Below are 24,050 nucleotides of genomic sequence, written 5' to 3' on the forward strand. Positions count from 1 at the left end.
ACGTACGCAGACTGGATAATCAGATCGTCGTGGAATTCGATCCTCAGCTCGAGTCTCTCTGGGTGCAGTGATCCAGACGAACGGCAATCATTTCACACGAAGTTCATACTTGAATGATATAACTCAAACGCACACGGCGCGCGTCTGCTGCTCTCCGATACTTTTCGCAGCGAAAATTAAAAAAGTCCACGATATTATACGTGCGTCTATATATACACACATACACGTGTAAAACGCACTGCCCGATCTCCGACTTGCGCGTGTAAGCTTCAATTTTCGATACAGTTATAAACAGCGGATAAAATCAATATATAATTTCACGTAGCCAGACTTACGGCGCGTGCTGTGAACAGAGCCGAGAAATCGTGTGTGCCTCGGACGCAAATTTCAATATTAATTTTTTACAAACTCGCTTTGCGTAGAGCTTGTAAGTGTGTGTAATGTAACAATGGTCAGGCACTCACAGCACAATTGATATACATTATGTGTTGGGCGAGCGGCCAAGCGCATATAATTTCGACCCTCTCAACTTTTATATACGAACATACAGATACACGTTACGGCGCCACGGTGTTGCTTTTGACGCCTCCAGAGGTGAGAGAAAAGATGCACCTACAGCGCCCGCTCAGAGATACCGTAGGTAGGTCAGATGTGAGGATTCAAGCCCCTTTTAAGAGACATAATCAAAACGCCGATCAACAACAATTCACGTTATAATTATCAACGAAAAAATATCGATAATAAATAAAATATGATTATTTTCAAACAATGCAATCTGCGTCATAATTTATATTGCGTTCTTTGTGAAATTGTATTTGACTTATTATAAAAGTAAATATCATTTAAATTCATTTTAGTTATGTTATTTTTGAAATTCTTGTTTTATCTTTTGAGAAAAATGTATTAGTCTATGGAAGAAGAAAACGACACTTGAAAAAAGTGTCTATCTGTGACGTGTTAAAATCGTGACGCATAAAAATACATTTTTTTCTTACATGATATGAATTTACGTATGCATAGAAATTGTGCGTCAGACATAAGCTTTTAAACAAATAAATATCACAATGCATAAAGCTCTTAGCAGTACAGAAGTAAAGGTTAAAAACTGCTGTTAACGTACAGAATTCAGCTATGAAAATTACTACGGCTGTAAGTTGACACAGTAATGTTTATGATTATATTTATAATACGCTCTTTCTATTTTTTCTATGTATCACTTTTACTTTAGGTTAAATCTTTGCTGATCATTGGTGTGGTGAAGTTTTCTCAATCTCAACCAGTTCCATCTGATCAACCTGAACAAGCAAATGGATTTTCTGTAAATTATTCCCGTCCAGCTATAGTTCTTCCTACGTTGCAAGCATCTGTATCCAGCAACTCATTTGCACCTAACACTACGCAACAAGTGCAAAATTACGGATTGTCAGTTGGAGGTACACCAATATTGGGTAGTCGATCAGCTCAATTGAAATTGGGTTCTTTATTAACTGGAAATCAACCTGTAAAACCAGATCAACAGAGTGTCTCTTACGAAACAAAACAAGAAGTGCCTCAAGAACAAACTCATGTAGTGAACAATCAGGTTATAAAGCAAAATTCACCGATTAATAATTATGAAGAAAAAGTCTCTGTTGGACAAGCACAATTTGCAGAACCCCAAAGTAATCAGGTAGCAAATGTAAATAAGGTGGTAGAAAACGTTCTACCTGTTAATTATGAAAAAAAAATTTCCGTTGGACAAACACAATATCATGAACCACAAAATAACCAGTTGGTAACAAATGTAAAAAAGGTCGTAGAAAACATTTCCCCTGTTAAACATTTAGAAAAAATCTCCGTTGGACAAGCACAATTTGCAGAACCTCAAATTAATCAGCAGGTAACAAATGTAAAAAAGGTGGTAGAAAACATTTCACCTGTTAAACATGTAGAAAAAGTGTCCGTTGGACAAGCACAAGCACAATATCGTGAACCACAGAATAACCATTTGGTGACAAATGTAAAAGAAATCGTAGAAAAAATTTCACCTGTTTCTACTAGTCATCATCAACAAGCTTCAACACACGCCCAACTACATCAACATAAGCAACCGCAAGTTAAATCACCCCAACAACCAAAATTATCAGCTCAACCTCAGCAGCCACAGCAGCCACACCCCGTGCAAGAAGTACACGTTCAAGTAGCAGCTCCATCATCTCAAAAACCTGAAAGATCATTATTAACAAAATTAGTCGGGCCACCGTCGATAGGAGTTAGAGCTGGAATTAATTTGAACTTTTCTTGATAGTTTAAAACATAATATTTAAAAATATTTTTAAGTTTATTGGATAATTATAAGAATATCAAATAAAATAAATTAAATTTCTTGTATTTTTGATTTCAATAATTGCAATTGAAAAAAAATTGGAAAAAATAAAACGCATTAAAAATTTTCTATTACTGTGATTTTCATTTTCTTTATATTTAATGGCGTCTTTTGAGCGTACTTGATGATTGCTGTAATTTAGACATGACAAGCCAGTCAAGTTGAAAAATGAAGTAGAAATAAACGTATAATCAGCACCAAATGTTACTTGACATCAATTATCTTCTTGAGGACGAGATAAAAAAATTAAAATATTTTCTCCAGTCCTTAAGCTGTAGCAAGCTATATTTAAAAAAAAATCGTGTACGCACACTTTATTGAATTTTATTACTAACTAGGAAATTAGAAAAGATATATTTTAGTTACTTTTTTGCCGAAGAGCATCGTATTTTAAACTAAAATAAATTATTATTCTTATATTATTTTTTGAGATAAAGAATTGCGTCAACATTAAATGTTAACTATCTTTCTTATTGTACCGATAAGAAAATAAGTGAATTATAATTCCGTTAAAAAATACAGATTATTCGGAATAACCACGTAGAAATCGAAAGTATAATTTTGACTAATAAGCTAGGATAATTGAGCGATCTCTTCGATTGTCTCTTCTTTTGCACCGGAGCTACGGTGGGGAAAATTGGCGCCTTCGATCTTTCCCTTCGATCGTTTCTCATAAGCATTATTGCCCTCGAGACAATTATATTCCAATCCATGACATTACGTCGAACAATCTATTATGCCTGCCAGTTTATTCTCTGCTTTTAAGCGCGCTGCCGTTATTTTCAGTCGCCGCGAGCATATTCAAGTCGGCGCCATTTACCGGGTCATTTCGATGCATGGACTTTTAATTTTCAGAAATGGCAGTTCATACGCCTACTGGTGGCTGCGTACGGAAGCAAATAACATTTTATTAGCACTGCCAATGTTAACCCGCTCAGATGAGACGCATTAGGCGGTACACGTCTGCGTGGTGGATTACCCAGTGTACCCTCATGCAGAGTCGCAATAGTTTTTACCTACTGTTATGGCATCAAATATGTTGCATGGTTTTCGCGCGCTTGATATATCATATTCACTCAGTATGCAGTAGCTCGACGATACTCATACATCAAAACTCTACAAATTTCTCGCAAAATTCAAACACCTTCGCGGCATGATTCTATTGTGAAATTGCATGTCACTGTCAGGGCGCATGCAAAGTCTTATAATCCTCGCTACTTGGTACCCATGCAATGAGGAGAAAAAAACCTCCTCCGACGAGAATATCGCTCAAAAACAAGATTAATGTTTACAACTGCATATAAGTCCTTGGAATTCCGCATAACGTTGCCGTGTGCATGTGTGTGTGCGTGTGTGCGCGCGCTGCGTCTGCCAGCACCTCCGCATCGCGCGCGTATGTGCGTAGCATTTCCGCGGTAGACTGCTCGCGGCGTATTATATGGACTCTCAAGCACGTCTTGGCGTCAACATTGCAGTCACATCAAAAATGCATCAAGTACTCTACGCGCACAGTCGTAGTTCTCTCTCTCTCTCTCTCCACCGTCGTGGAATAATTCGCTTCTCCGTGTACGTATAATATACAGTGGCTGCAAAAGCAGAGAGGGAGCAGTAACAAGCATCGACGAAACCCTTGAATTGAAAAATCGTCGAGACCACTTTATTTCCCGAGAGAGGAAGACAGACGCGAGGCAAAAAGATGCAATAGTTTGTGCACTGCATTGACCTCCCATGAAATCATTTTACGCGCATACTTTTACTAGTATAGTTGAAGTTGTAGAAAATACGGAACGGTAAATGTATCTGAATATTTTCTACGTTTATTAAAAAATATTATCCTCTACAAAATTCAAGATGAATCTGAGTGAAGGACAATTTAACGTCTTCTTCACCAAGGAGATCGTCTAACTATGAGCTTCAAAGTGAACTAACATAGGAAAGTACACATGCAAAGAGTCACGGAAAAAATTTTATACTGAGATACGTCTTTAAATTTTTTATTAAAAAGATTTTTTCATATTAAATTTTCGTTATTCTGAAAAAAGCTTCCAATTATAAAATCTAGCATTGGCAAGGTTTTCTCGTTTCAGCAAATATTATAGTCTAACGTTATGAAATTTCAAATCTCACTTTAAATTCAAATCTTTATAATTAGCATGATTGTTTCCAATGTAAAATCTAAAAATGTTTCACGCATCGGTTTGCCTCGCTTCGTAATTACGTACTTGAAACTTTCCACGAAGTCCCTTCGACAAAGTTTTGATACGGCTCAAATTATTACTCAATATTGAAGGGCCAATCAGCGTAAACACATTCAGGGAATTTACACGAACGCTCGGGAATCGTATTATGCGGTAAAGAAACCTTCAATTCCTACGGAATGTCAAGATTTTTTTGTAGTATACGAAAAAAATAAAAGCATACTCGGGAGCGCTCATTTTAGGAAGGGCAAAAATCGTTTCGGTACACGCGCGTTTTTTGTCCCTCCAAGAGCGCAAAAGCCTGTCATTAAGCTCTGTTTTCATTGCGGAGCCCTGCAGCAGGTATATATACGGACACAACATTGTCCGCTTAAAAATTTGCTCGGGTTAATTTTGAAGCGTTTATATACAACGGCAGCGCTTCTTTATTTATTTAAACACTTTTATTAAGTGCTGCCACTCTCGGCCAACCCAGTCATCATCGCGCACGCATGCATTTAGATGGCCATTTAATTCTACGGCGAGTGGTGCACTCAACGTTTTAGAGAGGGCTGAAGATGGGCTATGAAAATACCGAAATCGAAAGGTTTAGTTTATCTGCGCCAGAAATTACCGTTCGAGTCGCGATAAACGTCGAAAATTTTCAGCTAAATGTTTATACTGCTTTAAAAGTAACACCAGTTCGAGTTTTTCAACCTAGAAAGGATGAGTTTTGCCTCGCGATAAAGCATAAAAATAACCACAAAGTCTGGTAATTTTTATTTGAATAACACGATGTCCTGCGGTTACGGGCCGGTTATGAATAATTATTAGACAAGATGATGTAATAGCTCCTGCCGCTCGAGTCTAGATGAAACGCTTCTCTCAGCTTTAATAAAAAATCTTTTATTAAAATCAGCCTGACCTCATCTTTCACTTTGTATTTTTTCCTCACTGACGCGTAAGCGCGCCATAAGCTGATTAGTTTTTGATCGAGTTTTACTCTCCGTATTCTCATGTCAGTTTAGTTAAAGATACGAAATAATTTCGACTGATTTTTTCTCGGTATCAAAAATACATTTACGAAAGAAAATATTCATACAGCGTATCGAGAATGAAGTCAAACGTCAGTCTATCACTTTAGAAAAAAAAATTCAATCTAAAAATAAGAGAAATTCAAACACACAAAAAAAGAAGAAACAAAAAAATATTTGTGTTAAACATCTCACGGATTAAAAAGTAAAACATTCATATGATTTTCTTTATTCTGGAGATAGAATCAGACAATATAAGGCGCGTGAAGATCCGCGTATAATATATATAGGTATGAATATACGCATAGCAGAGAATGAGCCGCACATGGTGGGCGGGGAACTCATCGTCTAGACTATTTAGAAGAGGGATCTTTGCATTTTTTCGTACTGCTATATCTTCTCGTCCTTGCCTCGTATATAGCAGCTACCTCCCATCCCAGCGAGTGCCGGGAGAATGAAAAAATGTATACATGCGAAGGCTTGCATTGTCTGCTCTGCATCTTTTGATTAACAAAAAGAGAATAAGTAATAAATGTGGTAAGACTTCTAGTCTGTTTCTATGATATTTGATATTTTGTATTATTTTCAGTTTCCATAGCTAATAAATTTGAACCAAATCGAAAGAAAGTGAAATCAAATTATCTTGATTAATATTCCTTTAAAAATTATAATATTAAAATTGCAGCATATACAAGATGAGAAATGAATTGTAAAAAAGGAAATAAATATAAGCCAAAAATGCTCAAACGTTGTAGGGCTTAATCTTAGAGAAGCACGATTTGTACGAAACGAATATTACTAGGGCTTATAGTTGTAATGCCGATCGCTATCTCGGTCGAAAATCCCGTTTTTCCGGTCAATAAAGCACGAATATCCATCGACAGCTTCGATAAACGCGAATCAAATATTTGTGCAAAAAATAAAGTAATAATTGAAAACGGAAACGTAAATAGGTTTTTTTTCAACTCTTCCTGACTGGCTGTGATTCTCGTCCCGTTGCAACTGTATATCGGTTACACAAAACTAATTTGAGATAGTAAAGCGGACAAATCGTAGCATTGTGCGCCTGCAATAAAAACATATTTTATATATTGCTCTAGGTAGTGCGCGTAATTCGGGTAAAAATGTATGTGTGCGCCCTTTTTCTTCGTATATCAAGATGGGAATTCTGTTACAAGCTAAAATAGCCGCGTCTAAAAAGTAACGGCGGCAAAAGACTCGCTATCCGCTGAATTAATCTGTTGACTCGGGGCTTGTGTGTATATACATATATAATACGTGCGCGGTATATGCGAGAGTGAGAGACGGTGGCGATGGCGCATATATATGTAGGTGTATATAGGAGCTGCAGACGAGAGAAACCCCCTAATATAACATCGTTATCACGTCGGATTTTGCGGGTGTTCCTTTCGCCTTGTTTATGCAGTCGTAAACATCCGATTCTGAGGAGAGGCCGTTTGTCTTTTAACAAGCGCCTTCATTATGTGTTGGGATATATAATACGAGCGAGTCGCGAGCTTCAAGTTGCCTGGGCTCCGAGTGAGACGGAGCTTCTAAGCGAGAGAAGGAGACAATGCAAACTGCGATTTTCATCCGCGCCGTACACTTGTTTTATAATAATACACGCTCTCGCTTACTCCAGATAAGCTTATTATTTGACCCTCGAATAATGTGAAAGATAGTCATGGTGAATTGAGATTTTCTTGTTACTTTTTGTTGTGAATTACCTGATGTGCAAACACATGCTAACTTTTACTTTTTCATCCTGTTAGTAAAAAACTCAAATTCAATGCATTTAATGATTTGATATAAAATTAGACATTAAAATGAAATATTGAATTTTATGCAAGGTAGTTTTACATGAAATCTACGTTACAAAATTAATATTCAGTACTGTTTTTTAATTAAAATTTTTTTATTTTTTTTTATTTTGCTGAACAAAAAGTTCATGAAATGCAATCGAAAATATTATTTTCAAAGCAAAAATGAACGAAAAAGAATTCAATTCTATTTAAATAGAAACATTTTGAAGGAAAATTATTTTTGAAACATGTTGATTTAATATTTGCTTTAATTTTGTACAAAAAACGTATGAAAATTCAATCATTATTAAAACCAACCTTGACCGCTAGATGTCGAGTAGCTTTATTCGTAAATCTGCTCGTGGCAAAGTAAAAATAATTGTATAATAATAGCTGTTAAGAACTCACATTCATAAATCGTGTTTTAGAGAATATACTAAAATGCGCATCGATCCGCGAGAGAAATAGAAAGTTGCATGCTCGAGAATATGTACATATCGGTTGACAGTGAAATACAGGAAGACAAAAAGAAAGAGTTGCGCGCAGTGCTTTGGGTCAGACAGGCAGACAGACAGGCGAATGAGAGATAAAAGGGACAACAGCAGCAGCAGCAGTGGCATAAAGCTGCAGAAGTGGATTTATGCATGTATGCGCGTTTGTTAACAGTGGAAATCGAAATATGTTTTCATTCACGTCTAATGAAGCTCGCCTCTCCTCTACTCTTGCATTATAAAATGTACCAAGTGAGGGAAGCCCTAACACGCATACGCACATCGGTATACAGCCAAAGAGATAGCTAAGCTCGTTGACTGACAGTTATACAGTGAAAGAAAAAGGGTTATGAGATGTGATGAAAAGAGAAAGAGAGAGAAAGAGCGAAAGGATTATTTTTGCAAAGCTACTTTTGAACCCAGAAGCTTAGTCCTCGAGTCCCTGTTTCGCTCGTAATATCGCACGCTTTAATTAACTTTCATTATATATATATATTCATACGTACGCGAATATAAAAGTATGCATGTAAATACATGCTCGTTACGATTTTTGCCCGTTCGCCTCGAAAGACCCTTCAGTACGGTTGATGTATTTCCCGCGTACGCCTTTTCTGCGCCGACAAATTAGTCTACTTTTGGGTCCCCGTGTTATCGAGTTGCAGAATTTTCAAAAGCATTAATCTGCGCACTGCATTCGCTCATTTTTAGCTACTAGTCAAAACAAAAACAAGCGCTATGTCGCTCAGTATTTATGCGGCCTCTCGCACACAGCGCAGCAGCCCACACACGCACTCACACCAACATCGAACGCTACGCAGCGCAAAGCAAAAAGTTATACTCTAAATAAGCTCTTGATCCGTACTATGTACATCGCGCACTTACATCTTCGTTCGCGCTCACTCGTATACATATAGCTGCAACGTGTGACGATGGTTGTAAATTTTCGCTCTAGCCCTGCTAGTCTCAAAGGTAAACATTCATAAAGAAAATTTATAACAAGAGCTATGGTTCGCTTACCCTTGGAGGAGGCACAGCTACACGGCAGCGTAAACGATAATGCTAAGCCAGAGCCCCGCTTGAGACCCAGAGCTTTATTCCGCTATGCTTTCTACATCTACGTACATTGTATTGGAAAAGATGCCGATAATTAGATGTGACTATCCTTCGACAACGTTAATGAATGGTGCACTCAAATTAACACAGCGCCAATTAACTAAAATTTTCAATAAAAAGGATCGCGCTACGTCACAAGTGCATTAGATTCTTATATCCATATTTTCCAAATTTAATCTCTGTAATATTCACACGATAGGTCGAGTACTCGTGCAGATTTCATCACTGCATCGTCAAATAAAACCGGCCGTGATGGAAAAAAAATTAAGTTCGTTGCCGTGGTGCGCTTGAAACCCGAATCGAATTAGCAACGCGCGCTATATAGGTATAACGCGCAGAATGGCACACGTACGGACGGCCGTTAATTCATCATCGTCAGAAAGGCGCGCTGGTACTTTGTTAACGCGTCAACAAGCGACTCTTGATTTAAATATGAGCAAGTGCACACGTGCAACATGCGCCACAATATATGTATGCCACTAGTCCGTACTGCGATAGGTGTCACGTCACACGGTTGCGAAATCTATTTTCGTAATTACGAGCTCGGGAATGCCCGATTTTTTTTTAATTCTCTCTTTTTTCGTCGATATAAACCGATGAAACTTACGTAAGGTGGCAGAAAATCGCCCCGGACTCTGTGGATCGCTCGTGAGCTCTTAAATGGCCCATCATAATTCAGCGGCGCAGCGGCTAAAAGCTTGTATAATAATCCGTTTCGGGCTCGCGCAGAGGCTTGGAACATCGCAAATCACCCACCCGTCAAACTTATCATCATTAGCGGTGCGTTACAATAATGCGTGGCGTGGGGGGCCAGGACAACGCAGTGCAGCGCCACACGTTCTGCAATCGGGTAAATTTGCCGAGATGCGTACCAACAACGTCGATATAAATTCGGCGCACTACTACTACTGCTCTTGCTGCTGCTGTCGGAGATGCAAGTACATATATAGGTATATATAGGTAATAAGTTTCGCCACGCGTGTCGCAGACTATGTGTTGGATGCGAGGCAGTGAGCGCGCCAGACTCTAGTATAACAAACCAAGAGACGGATGGGTTTTGGTCCCAAGAGATATGGGCTTCACGGATCGCGAGATCGGCAATCGATCTCCCGAAAATCACTGCACGCCTGCGGCTCGCAGCCATCAGCTCTCGACTATTCTCTGTATGTGTGTGTGTGTGTGTGTGTGTGTGTGTGTGTGTGTGTGCAGCTACTGCAAACTGCAGGCTACTATATAGTCGCATGCGTTGTATATAATAGCGGAATCGAGCTGGCGCTGGAAAGTAGATTAAGCTTAGGTGAGCCCGATTCGGAAGCTAACAAGGATTAGTTTCTCCTCGAGGCACGATTAATTTATTAGCGATCTGCAGTTATATGCGCCGCGTTATGTGCAGCAGCTATATACCAAACTGCGCGCCTCAAGCTATGAGCGCGCGCGCAAAACCGTCTGCTACTGCTGCAGCGACGCGAGCCAGCAGAGTGTGGCAAGAACTCGGCGATACACTGGAAACCCTCTTGAGGAACAGCAGCTCAACCAAATTTAGTTAATTGTATTGAGCTGTATGAGCCCAAAAACATAGCCCTCGAAACTAAATGTTATATCGTTGCTGATCGTTGAACTGTCAGATGTTGCTATGTTCATTTTAATGAACATTCTGGTTATGTTCACTTACAAACGCGTGATATTGACGTGACGTGGCTCAGTTCACGTTTGTTGACATGGAAAAATATGAATTGAGCTGTATCAACTCAAAAAATTGCGTTGGCAGAGCTAAACATCGAATCGAGCTCGTATAACCCGAGATTGAGCTCTGCCAACTCAACATGGTTTCCAGTGTACATACCCAGCTCGAGTCTTTCGTTGCTATATAGCCACTTGATGAAAAATCATTTTCATTTTCGAGCGATGTTCTTGGCAGTCTCGACTCAACGAAAATTGATCATCGACCTTGAACTCGATGGGAACACGATGCGCGTCGAGCAATGGCATACACGACCGAGTCACCGAGAGACCTCTACATAATAAAAAGACACGCGGCAATTTAAATAAATTCATAAAGTTGATTAAAATTCTTTGCAGTTGGAAAGCCGCGCCATTTCCAAAGTGTCGTCGAAATCGCGAGCAAGCTTATCCAAGCCAAGGCCGCGCGAAGAGAGCAGGAGAAGGACGAGGAAAGGCACAAAATCATAAAACGCAGCAATCAGTGCGGCATTAACAAATCGTTGCTCTCGCAGCAACAACGATCCAATTATGACTTTTTCTTGGTCGCGTGCCCTTGGAATCTCGTCCGCAGGGTGTACTGCGCGCTGCTATATATGCATGCGCGCACACGCCTCCGCAAGGATAATCCGACAATTTTGCGCTGTCGGTGTCGGCCGGGCCCTGCACCAGCAGCGCTGCAACGCGCGCTGTCAATTAAACTCTCTGCGGAGCTGGGCGAACGTCTCTCTTGGCTCTCTGCGCGCAGCTCTCAGCTCTCGGCTCTCTCGTATACTCCTTGAAGCCGCTTATATGCGACGAGCCGTCGCTGCCTGTATCTCATAACTGGACAAGCTAGGCTCTCTTCGCGATTAGTTCGGCTGCGCTTATACTCGCTGTCGATTTATTCAAATCCCCGTAGGATTATCGAAAGCCCCTGCCGCTGCTTCTGCGCGCGTGTTTGTCAATCGCCCGCACTCGTACTTGAGATATATCGGTCGCGCACGTGCATTATAATGTATATATGTTGATGAACTCTCTCGCAATATACACGTTTCGCTTCTCATTTGAGGCAGATTCTTCTCACTCGATAATGCGGCCCATGCATGCATAAACTTATACATTCAAATCGATCTAATCTTGGGCGCGCTGTATAGTCGCCATGAATACATTGTGTGTGTATGTGTATTAAGTTGGAGCTGGCCAGGCTTTTCAGCTCCAAATATGCGAGAGAATGACTCGGCGCCTTTTTCTCCTTTACGCAAAGCTTATAAATCTTATCTCGCACGTCGAATCGGACGGACTTATCTGCATCCTGCTTGCCAGCCAATTGCGATGGTGGAGTGTGCTGTGACCAGACTCGAGGCTCGAGTACTCGGCCTGCTAACTAGAATCGCAGCCAGCTATACGTACCGTGTACACATACGATTTATTATTTTTCGATGATCTCGCGTGCATGTGTGTTCACTCTGTTCGCGCGATCGAGTTAGTTAGCGTGATCTATCGCAACGATTTGCTCGATTTTCGGCTCATTTTTATCGCGCGCATGCATCCAAGATAATTTCCATCGCAATCGGAGCGACTCGAGCGTAAATCACCGTGAGTTAAGGCCACACTCGTGCATTCGTCGCGATAAAAGGCCAAGCGCGAATAATTTCGTTGCATCATTGCATGTAGGTACATATTTTTACACCTTCGATGCGAGTACTAGTGATGTATATAATAATTATGCGCCATAAATATGCTCGGAACCACAGCAACTCATTACGTAATTTCGAAACCACACATGCATACGCACGCACACACACACACACATATAAGCGAGGACGTATCTTTCTCTCTCGTTCGTTCTCTTTCTCTCTTTCTCTCTCATCCCTTTTAAACATTATTATCGCATTAATGTCAGCTTGATTTAGATGTGAAAGCTTCGGCTCATTGTAGATATATAATGAACAAGTTTTGTGACGCTTTCATCGCTTTTTTATCATTGCTGTGCGGTGCAAGTTACGAGGCATACATTTAATACAAGCTATTAATTCACCGCAAACGTTTTGATTGATGGGAGTCCAAAGATGTCGTCACGATCGCTAATACAGTGTGTGTCGCAAGATTATTAGAAACCAAAAGAAAAAAAAGAAACATGATTGACCTACGATTATGAATACTTTTTGTCGATCAAAACAAAACAAATAGTAAATACCTCTGCGTATACAGATCTTGATGAAACGAGCAAAACTTTTAGAAAGATTGTAAGCGTACTTTGACTTGTACTTGAAAATAGCCATTTAGGAAATAGTTTGTTTTGATCGATTGTACGCACAAGAAGGTGTGAAAGAAATACATTTTCATTCAATGTACGAATCGCAAAGGTATAATCGCAAGATAGATTGATAGTTTATAACTAGAGTGACAGGTGATCGAGGTTTATTCATTTTAATCTCGATCTTTAGACATTTTTTAAAGCAAGTGTGTCCAGCAGTGCTCAAACTCAAGGTAATGATTGAAATATTTCAGCAGTAGCTTTTTTCACTACTCTATAATGATTATCATTCTCATTCGTGTGATACTGTATGCATTTTTTAACAAACCTTAAAGAATTATGTGCGCGATATACCAGTGTCGATCGCCAAGCACAAAATAGCAAAATGTATCTCGATAACTCAGTGGATGCTGACCGACTTAAAAACTAGTCTTTTCTCTCGATTGGCATTAATTTTCGTCGAATTTTCCGCGAGCTTATACTACCTCGGCCACATTATCCGCATTAGAGGGAATGCTGGGCTATACGGCAGGTATACGCGCCACATGGTTAGGGAAGAAACAAATCGATACTTGCGCTCGCGTCCGGGTAAAATAAATTTTCCAATAGCTTCGCGCTGGCTGGACTCTCTCTCTCGCGCGCGCGCGTAATATAACATATCAAATCTTTTGCACTATATCACGCGTGGCGTACAGGAGCTTGCGCGCGCGAATATAGCCCTTTTAACCACAGCGAGCGCGCTGCACACGCGCGACTCCGTGTATGTACGTGTATAGGGATGGCGGCTGCTTTTCCTCGCACACTTTCCAGATGATTTATTAAACCACGCTCTATCCATAATATCGCCACCCTCTCTAACGCATTAGCGGGCACATATACATATAGCTTCGTGTAACGTGCACGAGAGAGAGAGAGAGAGAGAGACACACACACATAACGCGTATTAATAATACTGCAATTGTGTGCAAGTGTGTATAGGTGTATATGAGCGCGTCCAGCATAAGTCGGCCACCCCACGCGATTACGGCATTTTTGGCCGAAAGTGTCGTATGTTTAGCTCGCTCGGAAACGTTTACTAAGAGTCAGAAAAAAATCCAAACCCATGGATCGATAGATTTTTTCTTTCTCTTTCTAGTGGTGTAACTCAAAAAATTCTTAAAAATTGATTTTGAGGTTGAAACTCGACTTGAATGTTTAAGTCCCTTTATCCAAAAAATGTATCCTCCGATTTCAATTTAAGTTGTACCAATCGAAAGAGGAGGCAAAAATCTATCGAAAACCATGTTTTCCAGGATGGAGAAATGATAAGAAGTATTAGAGATATCGAGATGAATAGCGCGGGACGGCGCGCGCGGACCTGTTTTCCGTGCGTCAGCGGTGGCACACGCGCGGCGCCGTGTCTTTGTCTTTTCGACTCGCTCGTAATCGCTTAAAAAGGGCTGGAAAAATGATGTTAACATGTAAATCGATAGATTTTTTCCTCTTCTTTCTGATAGCGTTGTTAAAAAAATTCCCAAAAATTTTTTTCATAGTCAAAACTTGACTTGAATATTTGAGTCAATATTTCTTCTAGTATTTCAATTTTGACCTCAAAATTAACATCACTAATCGAAAGAAAAGGAAAAAATCTATCGATTTATGTGTTTACATTATTTTTTCAGCATTTTTTTAGCGAGTCGAAAAGACATAGGCAGGAAAACAGGTCCGCGCGCGCCGTCCCGCGCTATTCATCTCGATATCTTTAATACTTCTTATCATTTCTCCATCCTGGAAAACATGGTTTTCGATAGATTTTTGCCTCCTCTTTCCATTGGTGCACTTTATTTTGAAATCGGAGGATACATTTTTTGGATAAATCGACTTAAACATTCAAGTCGAGTTTTAACCTCAAAATTAATTTTTAAGAATTTTTTGAGTTACACCACTAGAAAGAGGAGGAAAAAATCTATCGATCCATGGGTTTGGATTTTTTTTCTGACCCTTGGTAAACGTTTCCGAGCGAGCTAAACATACGACACTTTCGGCCAAAAATGCCGTAATCGCGCGGGGTGGCCGACTTATGCTGGACGCGCTCATATATTCGGTGTATATAGGCTGGGCACGAGCTGTGCTTACTAAGCGCAGCGAGGCAAGCGTCGCTCGCGCGCGTCTCTAAATGGTCATTGGTCGGACGGCCTAATCCACGGATTTACTGTCTAGGACTTTGACCTGACTCTGATTAAGCAGTTTCAAGCCCTTGTGATATGCATTATCGTATTAGCATAATACTGGACACAGCGGCTCCGCACGCGTACGTACGCCTCGGCGAAACGCGCTAATTGCCGCGCGCGGGGGTATAAGGACGCCTACAGGCAGTAGCGCCGCCACCTTCCCTTAACCCTCCCTCGTACCTCCTTCCTCCCTTGGCACTGCAGCATGTGCAACTATACTATAGCACATGTATTATGTATTAAGACGAAGATGGTAATTAGTGAGCTACTGCAGTTCGAGTACGACCGAGTGTGCAAACGAGAGATTACTCCCGCTTGTGTGTGTGCGAGCGTGTGTGGATGCGTGCGTGCTCTAGGCCAGTGCGCTATTGCAAGTCTTACTAGGCACTGGGCTGCTTTGCATACCAGAAAAGTCTTATCGATCTGTACAAAAGCCCATGTGTATATTTATTATGTAAGTTATTTATATATTAGGCGTGAAAAGAATTAACAGCTCGTTTATAAGAGCAATAGTTGTTCATAGCTTTCTAATTCAAGGTTAAATGAGAAAAACCTAGAGACCCGATCTGTTAAGTACGTGTGAATTGATTGATATTCTCTTCATTTCGATCGAACCTCCAAGAAGGCTGGGAAAAAAAGAAGAACGAATTTTCGATGGAAAAAAGCAATCATTACGGTATACGGATGCGATGTACAGGTGTCGGTTAACATTATCCGTGCTGCAGTGTCAGCGGATAAATCACGAGGAAACATTCGATACATCTCAATGCATTCGTATTCGTATATGAAAAGTCAAAGACATTAAAGGAAAGGTAGCGATCGAAGCTCTCGGATCTCTTTCCAACAGCCGTCAAAGTCCTCGATATGTTTCTTTTGCGCTGGGCGAAAACAAACGAGGTAAAAAAGTCCGCGAGCTCAGCACACACACACACACACACACACACACACACACGCACATGAATACATCGAACGATATACCTACACAGAGGCAAAGTTTCGAAAAATGCAAACTCGAACAAGTGTATTATCAAGTCATAATAATAAGTCATAACGTACAAAGGCTCTCTCGATGTCCGTCTGTGCTTGTGTGTGTGTGTGTGTGTGTCTGCGCGCAGTTCGTGCGAATATCTGTCTGTCTTTCTTTCTACATCGCTTGCACGGCAAAAACTGACACGCCACCTTGCAAAACATACATCATATGTATCGACTGACTGCAGTTGCCCTCCTGTGTGTGCGTATGTATGTGTGTGCATATACAGACTTCCACGCCCACAGCGTGACAATGTCGACCGCATTCCGATCGATACGTACACGATTCGATTCTTGTATCACTCGGGGAACCTGTATACAGAGATATAACCCGTAGCTGTGTATAGGTTTGACGCTCGCGGGCTAATTTACGCAAGCAAAGCGGCCCCCTCTGTTCGAAAGTCTGAGTCGAATTTGATCGATAGGATTTCGATTGACTGTTTCTCGGGTCTGCGAGCGAGCCCCGCAACGATCATAATAACAGCGATGCATCTTTAATAGACTCTCGGCTTTTTTACGAGAGTTCGCGAGTATTGCGCGAGCCAGCTCTAAACAGCTTGGGAAGAATTTTGGCCATTTTCATCGAGCCGGACGCTGTTAAAAATTTTTATTCATTTTTTTGGAAGAGAGTACCCACCCGGGGTAATCGTAAATTATTGCTTTATTGTCTTGCAAACGCGTGTAAAAAAAGTATTTGGAAATTCGTTTATTGCCCGATGACGATGACGACACGAATATAACTTTTTTTCAGCAAAAGTTGTAAAAAAATAAATGTATACCCTCCGCGTTGTCGCGTTGTCAGTGATATTGGCCATAAAATAATACGCTCATAGATGTTTACGAGTGCGTAATAAAATAGGCATCCATCATTCGCAAGTTATACATATTTTTAATAAAGAGATGCAAATCATATCGTTTTGCAAAGCTACTCACCCAAAAGGACTAAACAATTTTATTCGGACCATAAAAAATTGTTCGTAACGGTGTATTAATGGCTCAGACTAAGAGAAGCGAAATAGTTCGCCAAATTTCTGTAAATCATTTTTTACTATTTCCAAGCTTATTTTCTCTGAAAAATCGTTCATCGAGACATTGAATCATATTCGTATCTATTATATTAGTGAGGCAATAGGAATAATGACCGACTTAAGAGCTCACTCTACCGTATAACTGTTGCGCGACTATACGCGGATCATGGAGAGAAAAATTCCAAGCACATCTATCACCAAAATTTTTCGAATTGTTAAACCCACAAAGCGGACCATGGCTGGCTGTAGCTCAAACATTTGCACGGGCATATGGAGTTCAATGTTTCGATTCAGCGACTTTCACTCCGCGAGTAGCTGACGATTCTTCCTCCCGTAATGCTTCAATTTCATAAAATGACACTCATTCCCTGTTTGGCCTTGGTAATAACAATGATCAAGGTAGCAATGCACACACACGTGCTCGTGTATATGCAGCGAGCAACAATTGCGGTTTCTGCAGTATTTTACTGTGCGTCGTAATGCATTTATGAGAGTCGCGTATACCCCGCGTGCCAAAGCTCGCGGTTCAACGAATTTCTCTCTCCCTCTCACTCTTTCTCTTCCTCTCTGTTGTATTTGCATTTTTACGCTCTGTCTAAGTATATATGTACGAGAATTGTTAGCTCCACCTCTCCGTCCTGTACTGTGGGAAATGACCAGTCTTCGTCACACATATAAAGCCTTCATATAATGCGTACGTTCTGGAAATATACACAAATAAGCAAGATTGAAACTCCCTCTTGGCTTTTTCTTCTCTTTGACGAGCAGGTAGTACGTACACACGATCTTTCATGTACACATGTGTTTGGGTGTACGTGTGTGAGTGTGTGAGTGCCATTTATTGTTCAAACTATGCATTAGCTAATGCGAATTTATCGTCTTTGGCAGACCGTAAAGACTAAAGCTGAGCTCCTCGACCCAGACACACTGCTAAAAACAAAGCGTTTTCTGCTGCTCAAAGGGCAGCATTAGCTCGTCCGACAATGGCCGTTTAATTTGACACGAATATTCGGCTCGCAATTATTGCGTCTGCATATGCGTCGCTTTTCGGGGCCGGACTCTGGCAATCTGGATCTTTACTTATATTATGCGTTTGCTTCGTCGAAAATCGTTCCGAAAACCGACGATTGCTAGAGCGCGAGATGTGCTGCAGCACGCATGTAAATTACTTGCGTCCCCGGTGTTTTGCGCGCTCGAAACTGTTAACTCACGAGGTAGTAGGGTATTCTGAATTACACCGCGCGCATAAGTAGCTATCTATTTTAATGACGAGACTCGCATTTATGCACCGAAGATCTTTAAATTTTCAAAACGCAGACACGCTCCTAAGATCAGAAAAATATCATTATACAAATCTGTTATTTGAGACTATTCGAGGGGATTATCCTAGCATCTGTTATTTTTCTACGATGAAATAGGTTTAAAAACGTATAAACTGCACAATTTGCATGATAATAGAGATTTTCGCTTTCGAGCTCTAGGCGAGAATCGTATATTTGAAATATAAATATGCGTTGGCGCGAGCAATTTGGCGATTGCGCGATAATACGAGTGATTAATTTCGTCGATTCACGAGCGAGTGAGCGCATAATATACGCACGAAATACAACTAGCTCCCACATACTTTCGATAAAGCTCGCGACTTATCCGAATTTGCATGTTTATACACGCGTCGAAAAGTGATTGAGTCAACAGGGCGGTAATACAATAATTTTATGTTTTATCTACCCTTACAGATGCTCAAAAAGCTCTGTATCAGTAACAATTGGTTAAAGCTTGCACATCAATATGGAGTGAGGCTATTTAACTGGCATATCTCGCAAAAAAAAATAAGAAATCAAAGGAACTACGAATTGAGCTTGCGCCTCGGCATCATAACGATGGTATGCAACTATGTACGCGACACAAAGTCTGCGGAATTCCATGGGAAAAATGTTGCATAAAAATGTTTAAGCTGTTCCCCGCGAAAAAACCACAAAGTCCTTCATCCTCTTGCAGTTCATAATTTCTCATTTTTGATTAATTCGCAGAAAATGACGAACGCACGATACACTAGCGCAGCTGCTACTACTACAACAACAACTACTATCATACGACTTCTATCGCGATGTGCGTACATTCATATAAGTGTACGTATACAATAAACGCGAACATCATGCATACTTATGCTCGCGACCCCGAAATTGCTTCGCGAGGCTACCGACAAATTGCGTTATCTCATTTCGACTTCCCTTCCTTTCTCTCTCACGCTGCAGACTCACTCGTTTCTCTTTTGCAGGAGTGTAGGTGTGTATGTATGTGGGTATGCGTATCTGCGATTCTATGTGCACGCCAACGGAGCGCATTCTTGGTTGCTCGGGCGCATGATATCCAATTTGGTCCGCTACTATATAGTAGCTTGCGCAGCAGTGCTTGTGTTTGTGCTTGGATACATCGGTGTGAGCTTACTACTCCTACTTGTAATGCACGTAGTACATGCAGAGTATCCTAAGATATGTAACGCGTCTTTTTTTTAAGAGAAACTTCTCTACGCGCGTTAGATAGAGGACTAAACTTAAATAAAACGAGCAAGCGACTGAGCGCGTTATTCGTATACTCCTCATTGACAGTGTCTTTCGCTGGCTATGAATTGTGATTGGTTTTCGACGAACAGATTTAATAGAAAATCAGACATAAAAGTTGAAGTAACTATAATACTGAATTTTATTTTTATTTACTCGATTTTTTGTGTGTGAACTCAATGTTGACTGCAAACCATTTAATAATTTAGCTAGCCCACTAGGTCACGTGATATTAACCTCTAATTTTCTCCAGCAAAAATGCTTGCTCTTCTCGATCGCCTTATGTTTACGTTTCCGAACATCGACGATCTCGTCTCGATGGATGACTTTTAACACGCTAGCTGGGCGAATTTTCGCGCCCATAGACAATTTCGGCGACACTCGGCGATTTTATCGATCCACCAGTAAACTGGTCTCCTCTTGACATGGAAGCATCGTCAGCTCGTCAACCAAATTGCTCTTAGAAAATCCAACCGGACCTCTGTATTTCATTCGTAAGTACTACTTATGTACGCATCCCACAGTTTGTATGTATAGAGTCAAGTATAAGAGCTCTAGACTCACGCACGGCTGAGCTTCGAGAAAAAATTTATAATCACCGATGAGCTCGGTGAGCAGCGAAGGCTGTGAGCGAGAGCTAGAGCTAAGCACAGGCAGACGAAAGCTTTTTTCCGAGCGAGCTTGCTGTATAATGTATCTTGTTTGAAGATTTAGTCACGGCTTAATGGCTTGTGAGTGAATTAATGACGAAGTAGATATGCGCATTCGAGTTTACTTAATGATGAAACAGTGCATTTTGATCCTAATTTTCGATCCACTGATAAGTGGAATCTTATATTGTGTCTTATAGTGTGAAATTTCAATTTCACTGTTTTAACTCATTACGGTTTTGGTATCAAAACTAAAAATATTTCGAAGAGGCGCTCAGCGATTGGAATATTTAAAAGTTTGATTATTTAAGATTGGATTTGCAAGAATTGTAAAAGTTATGTACATGCAGGGGAAAATAATCGAAAATTTGTAAATAATCTGTGTTCTCTTCTTGGGAGAATTTCGTGCAAATGGATCGTCGTAAGTTAACTGCAAGAGGCAAATTAGACGCCAACTCCTACGCTCCATTGGACTAGCAGCTCGCACGCGCATATTTAAAGGCAGTCGAGAAAGAGAGCACCGGAAGGTCGAATAAGGATAGCCGTAAAAGCAGAAAAAAGCATCTGTGCGTGCGTCGTGCGCACAGCCTCGGAAGCTCGAGTCGAAATTAAACACGCGTGCATCCACAAATTTGCCTTTCGCACTCCCTCTCATCGCGTCCTCCCTCCCGATGTGTTCTACGTATACCATAAGCGTATACACCGAGAATACGTGCAGTACTGCGAGTCAAGCCCGTGGTATATAAGCCGTACTATATCGTGCGCCACGAGATGCACTCGAGCACGCGCACGTAGGGAATTACGCGATTGCTTTTTCCGCCACTGGCATAAATTACAGCGAGACTGCCTTGGCTCTGCGTTGCTGCTGCTGCTCCGTTGCCCTTTATCTCTCGTCGGCGTGCGAGGCACATTGTAATTTTAGCAACTACCACTAGCGGAGCACTACTAGCTCGCTTAGCTGTGTGTATGCACTCTCTCGCTCTCGTGTGTCCTTTCGCTCGCTCAGGCGTGTATATACACGAGGCGTGCAGCCCACGCTGGAGAGCCCGGCCAAGTATGAGCGAGCCGCAAGAAAGTCAATCGAGGATGAAAGTACAACACGGGTGCGGAAGGGAAAAAACGAGCTCTAGAAGAAAAGGATGAACTACTACTCGCCTGTACACCTACAGCTGGGGCTGTGTCCTATGCTACCGTATTAGAAAAAAGTAAATGGAAAAGCGCCCAGGCGAGTCTTGCGCTTCAGCAGCTGTTGCTACTGCTACTGCGTATTCACTACTTCTCGCTCTCGACGGACAAACGTTTCGTTTTGTCGTTCATACATCTCCGAGAGATTCAATGCTGCATCTTTTAATATACCACTGGCCGATGAAAATTGCCAACTTATCGTGTGGGAAAGTATGTCGCTGAAGCTTTGCCGCGTGGATCATCCGTATGCGTCTCTGAGGTTTCTTGCAAACTTTAATATGCTGCGGCATCAAAGTATAAGATTGTTTTGCGAATAATTCACTCTCGGGCTTACTGCTTAATGGCTTACAATGTCTCGGCTGTTGCGCATTTATACATTTATAACTAACCAAGGCCATGAGAACACGTGGTCGCAGGCACGCAAAAATCGAGTTTGTTTTGAATATTTGCCTTTTTACCAAACTAAATACATAATAAGAAGTAGCAGCGATTATCAAAGATATAATTACCGTTTTCCTAATGCAAAAGATTGCGCTGCTATGCGTGGCCATCTCGTATCGCAACTCCTATACGTACGGACACGTGCGCCCGGCGCGTCTACCGAAAAAAAGTTACTGCCTCCGTATTCGCCCGAAGCTATCATTAACTTGTCTCTCAAAAACTTCATCCGACGCTGAGCTTTTTTATTTCTCTCTCTCTCTCTCTCTCAGACTCTATATACGTGCCGCGCGCTCGAGCTCAATACATAAAACGAAAATCCCGCACAGACGAGCTGCTCCTGTTTTCTCTCAAGAAAATGTATCTCCTGCTGCCGTGACATTGGACAGATTTTTGCGATCGGTTCTCCGGTTTAGTCCGTATATAAATGTTAATCCCCGAGCGTCTCACGTGCATCTTTCTCGTTTGGCCAAAGTCTGTAATTATATAGATCGTTTAATGAACCCCATCGCTCTTTCTATTCCGTTTTGAAGCTGCCTGCCCAGCTATGCGAGCAGTGTATACCTATATACATGCATACGGAGGCAGACGAGTAGGGAGCTAGAGAGAAAGAGAAAATAAGAAGATCATTTCGGCAGCGGCCACCCTATAAACTTTGTCCGTATTCTCGGATGCTTTTTTTTTTCTCTCTCTCTCTCTCGCTTTACCGTCTTCCTGCGTGCGCGCGTGTACAGGTATATACATACATGATGTACTCTTTGTTACGTTTTTTTTTGCGAGAAAGTGATGTGTGCTTGCACTACGCAGCCGAAAAGGGGTTTAACTGAGCCATTCAATCTTGATACAGTGTGCCCAGTGCGTCGAGAGTGTGTTTATGCGCTCGAAAGTTAATGAAGAAACGGCTGATGATGATGATTCTTCTACAGGTTATTGGATATTCTACTGCGCTACCTTCGAATGCACCTCGAAAAATTGGGCCTAAAATTTTTTTGCCCCCTTCCCCCCTCTTTTGCACATCATATAATAATCGAGGTTGCATCGAAATTAGTTTTCCAATATCCGTTGAGCGCGAGGCTCGCTGCGATAAAAAAATATAAGTCGGTCAATAATGGGAGCGCGAGACAGAAAGAGCGAGAGAAAGAGAGAATAATTTCTCCTCTGCGATTATTAATTAGTGCTTCGTACTCGAATGCATCTTTACTGGCGAGTTAATCGAGCCATTCTTAAGCTAATTAAAAACATGTTTATCATCGTAAGCTTGTAAAAAAAAAAGAAGAAGTAGAGAGGAAAAAAGTCAGCACGCAGCTCGGGGGTATAATAGCACTTTATATAGCTGTCTAGGCTGCGTATTACGCTATCGCAGGTGCGCAGTCTTTTTCTTTTCTAATACTTTGGCTCTTTTCCTGCCTCGGCATCGGGTAGAAACTGCGCCCGAGGGGGCGGGGAGGTAGAGCTTGAGTCACCAGACACACAGGCCTTTTTCTCTTTCTTTCTCTCTCTCTCTCATCCCTCCCTCCCCCGCGCAGCTATGGTCTCGCAAGCTTATTATACGCGAGAACAACGAACAAGAAGGAACAATAATTTATGTCAAATAGTTTAAGCCTCTTTTAAGTGAGTCTCTTGTTTGGGACAAGAATTCAACAGCAGCCACCGCAAAAGGCCTATATATACTCGCAGGCGCGTGCGTTATTTCTCTCTCAAAGCTTTTCTTTCTAATTTTCATGGCAGCGTGTACGCAGCGCGCGCGCGACACGACTTTGTCCCTCTCTTTTGCTCCTTATTACGCACTCCGCAGACGTGCAGTCTTGTGCACAGGACGATTAATAAAGTATAATGTAATAACTCCCCCCGACCTGCGTATACATGTACAGGGTGTACATTTGGTCGGCTGCTCCGTAATGCCGTAAAACGACGCAGCTATTATATCTCAAAAGTTTTGTGGCCTATTCTCGTCTGGTCCAAAAATTGAAGTCCGCAGCTCGCGCGCTGCATGCAAATTTTTTCGTATA

The 24,050-nt window shown here is 41.3% G+C and overlaps 1 protein-coding gene across 1 annotated transcript; it reads left to right on the forward strand.

Annotated features, from left to right (window-relative positions):
• The first annotated feature begins 1,086 nt into the window (after window positions 1-1,086).
• On the forward strand, window positions 1,087-2,335 carry LOC106651274 (RNA polymerase II degradation factor 1-like). Its single transcript, XM_023458752.1, has 2 exons — window positions 1,087-1,149; window positions 1,229-2,335. Exons 1-2 carry the CDS (start codon window positions 1,132-1,134, stop codon window positions 2,282-2,284), a joined length of 1,074 nt encoding a protein of 357 aa, XP_023314520.1. The 5' UTR covers window positions 1,087-1,131; the 3' UTR covers window positions 2,285-2,335.
• The last annotated feature ends 21,715 nt before the right edge of the window (window positions 2,336-24,050 follow it).

Source organism: Trichogramma pretiosum, unplaced genomic scaffold (assembly GCF_000599845.2).
Source record: "Trichogramma pretiosum strain Unisexual culture from Peru unplaced genomic scaffold, Tpre_2.0 scaffold55, whole genome shotgun sequence".
Classification (NCBI taxonomy): domain Eukaryota; kingdom Metazoa; phylum Arthropoda; class Insecta; order Hymenoptera; family Trichogrammatidae; genus Trichogramma; species Trichogramma pretiosum.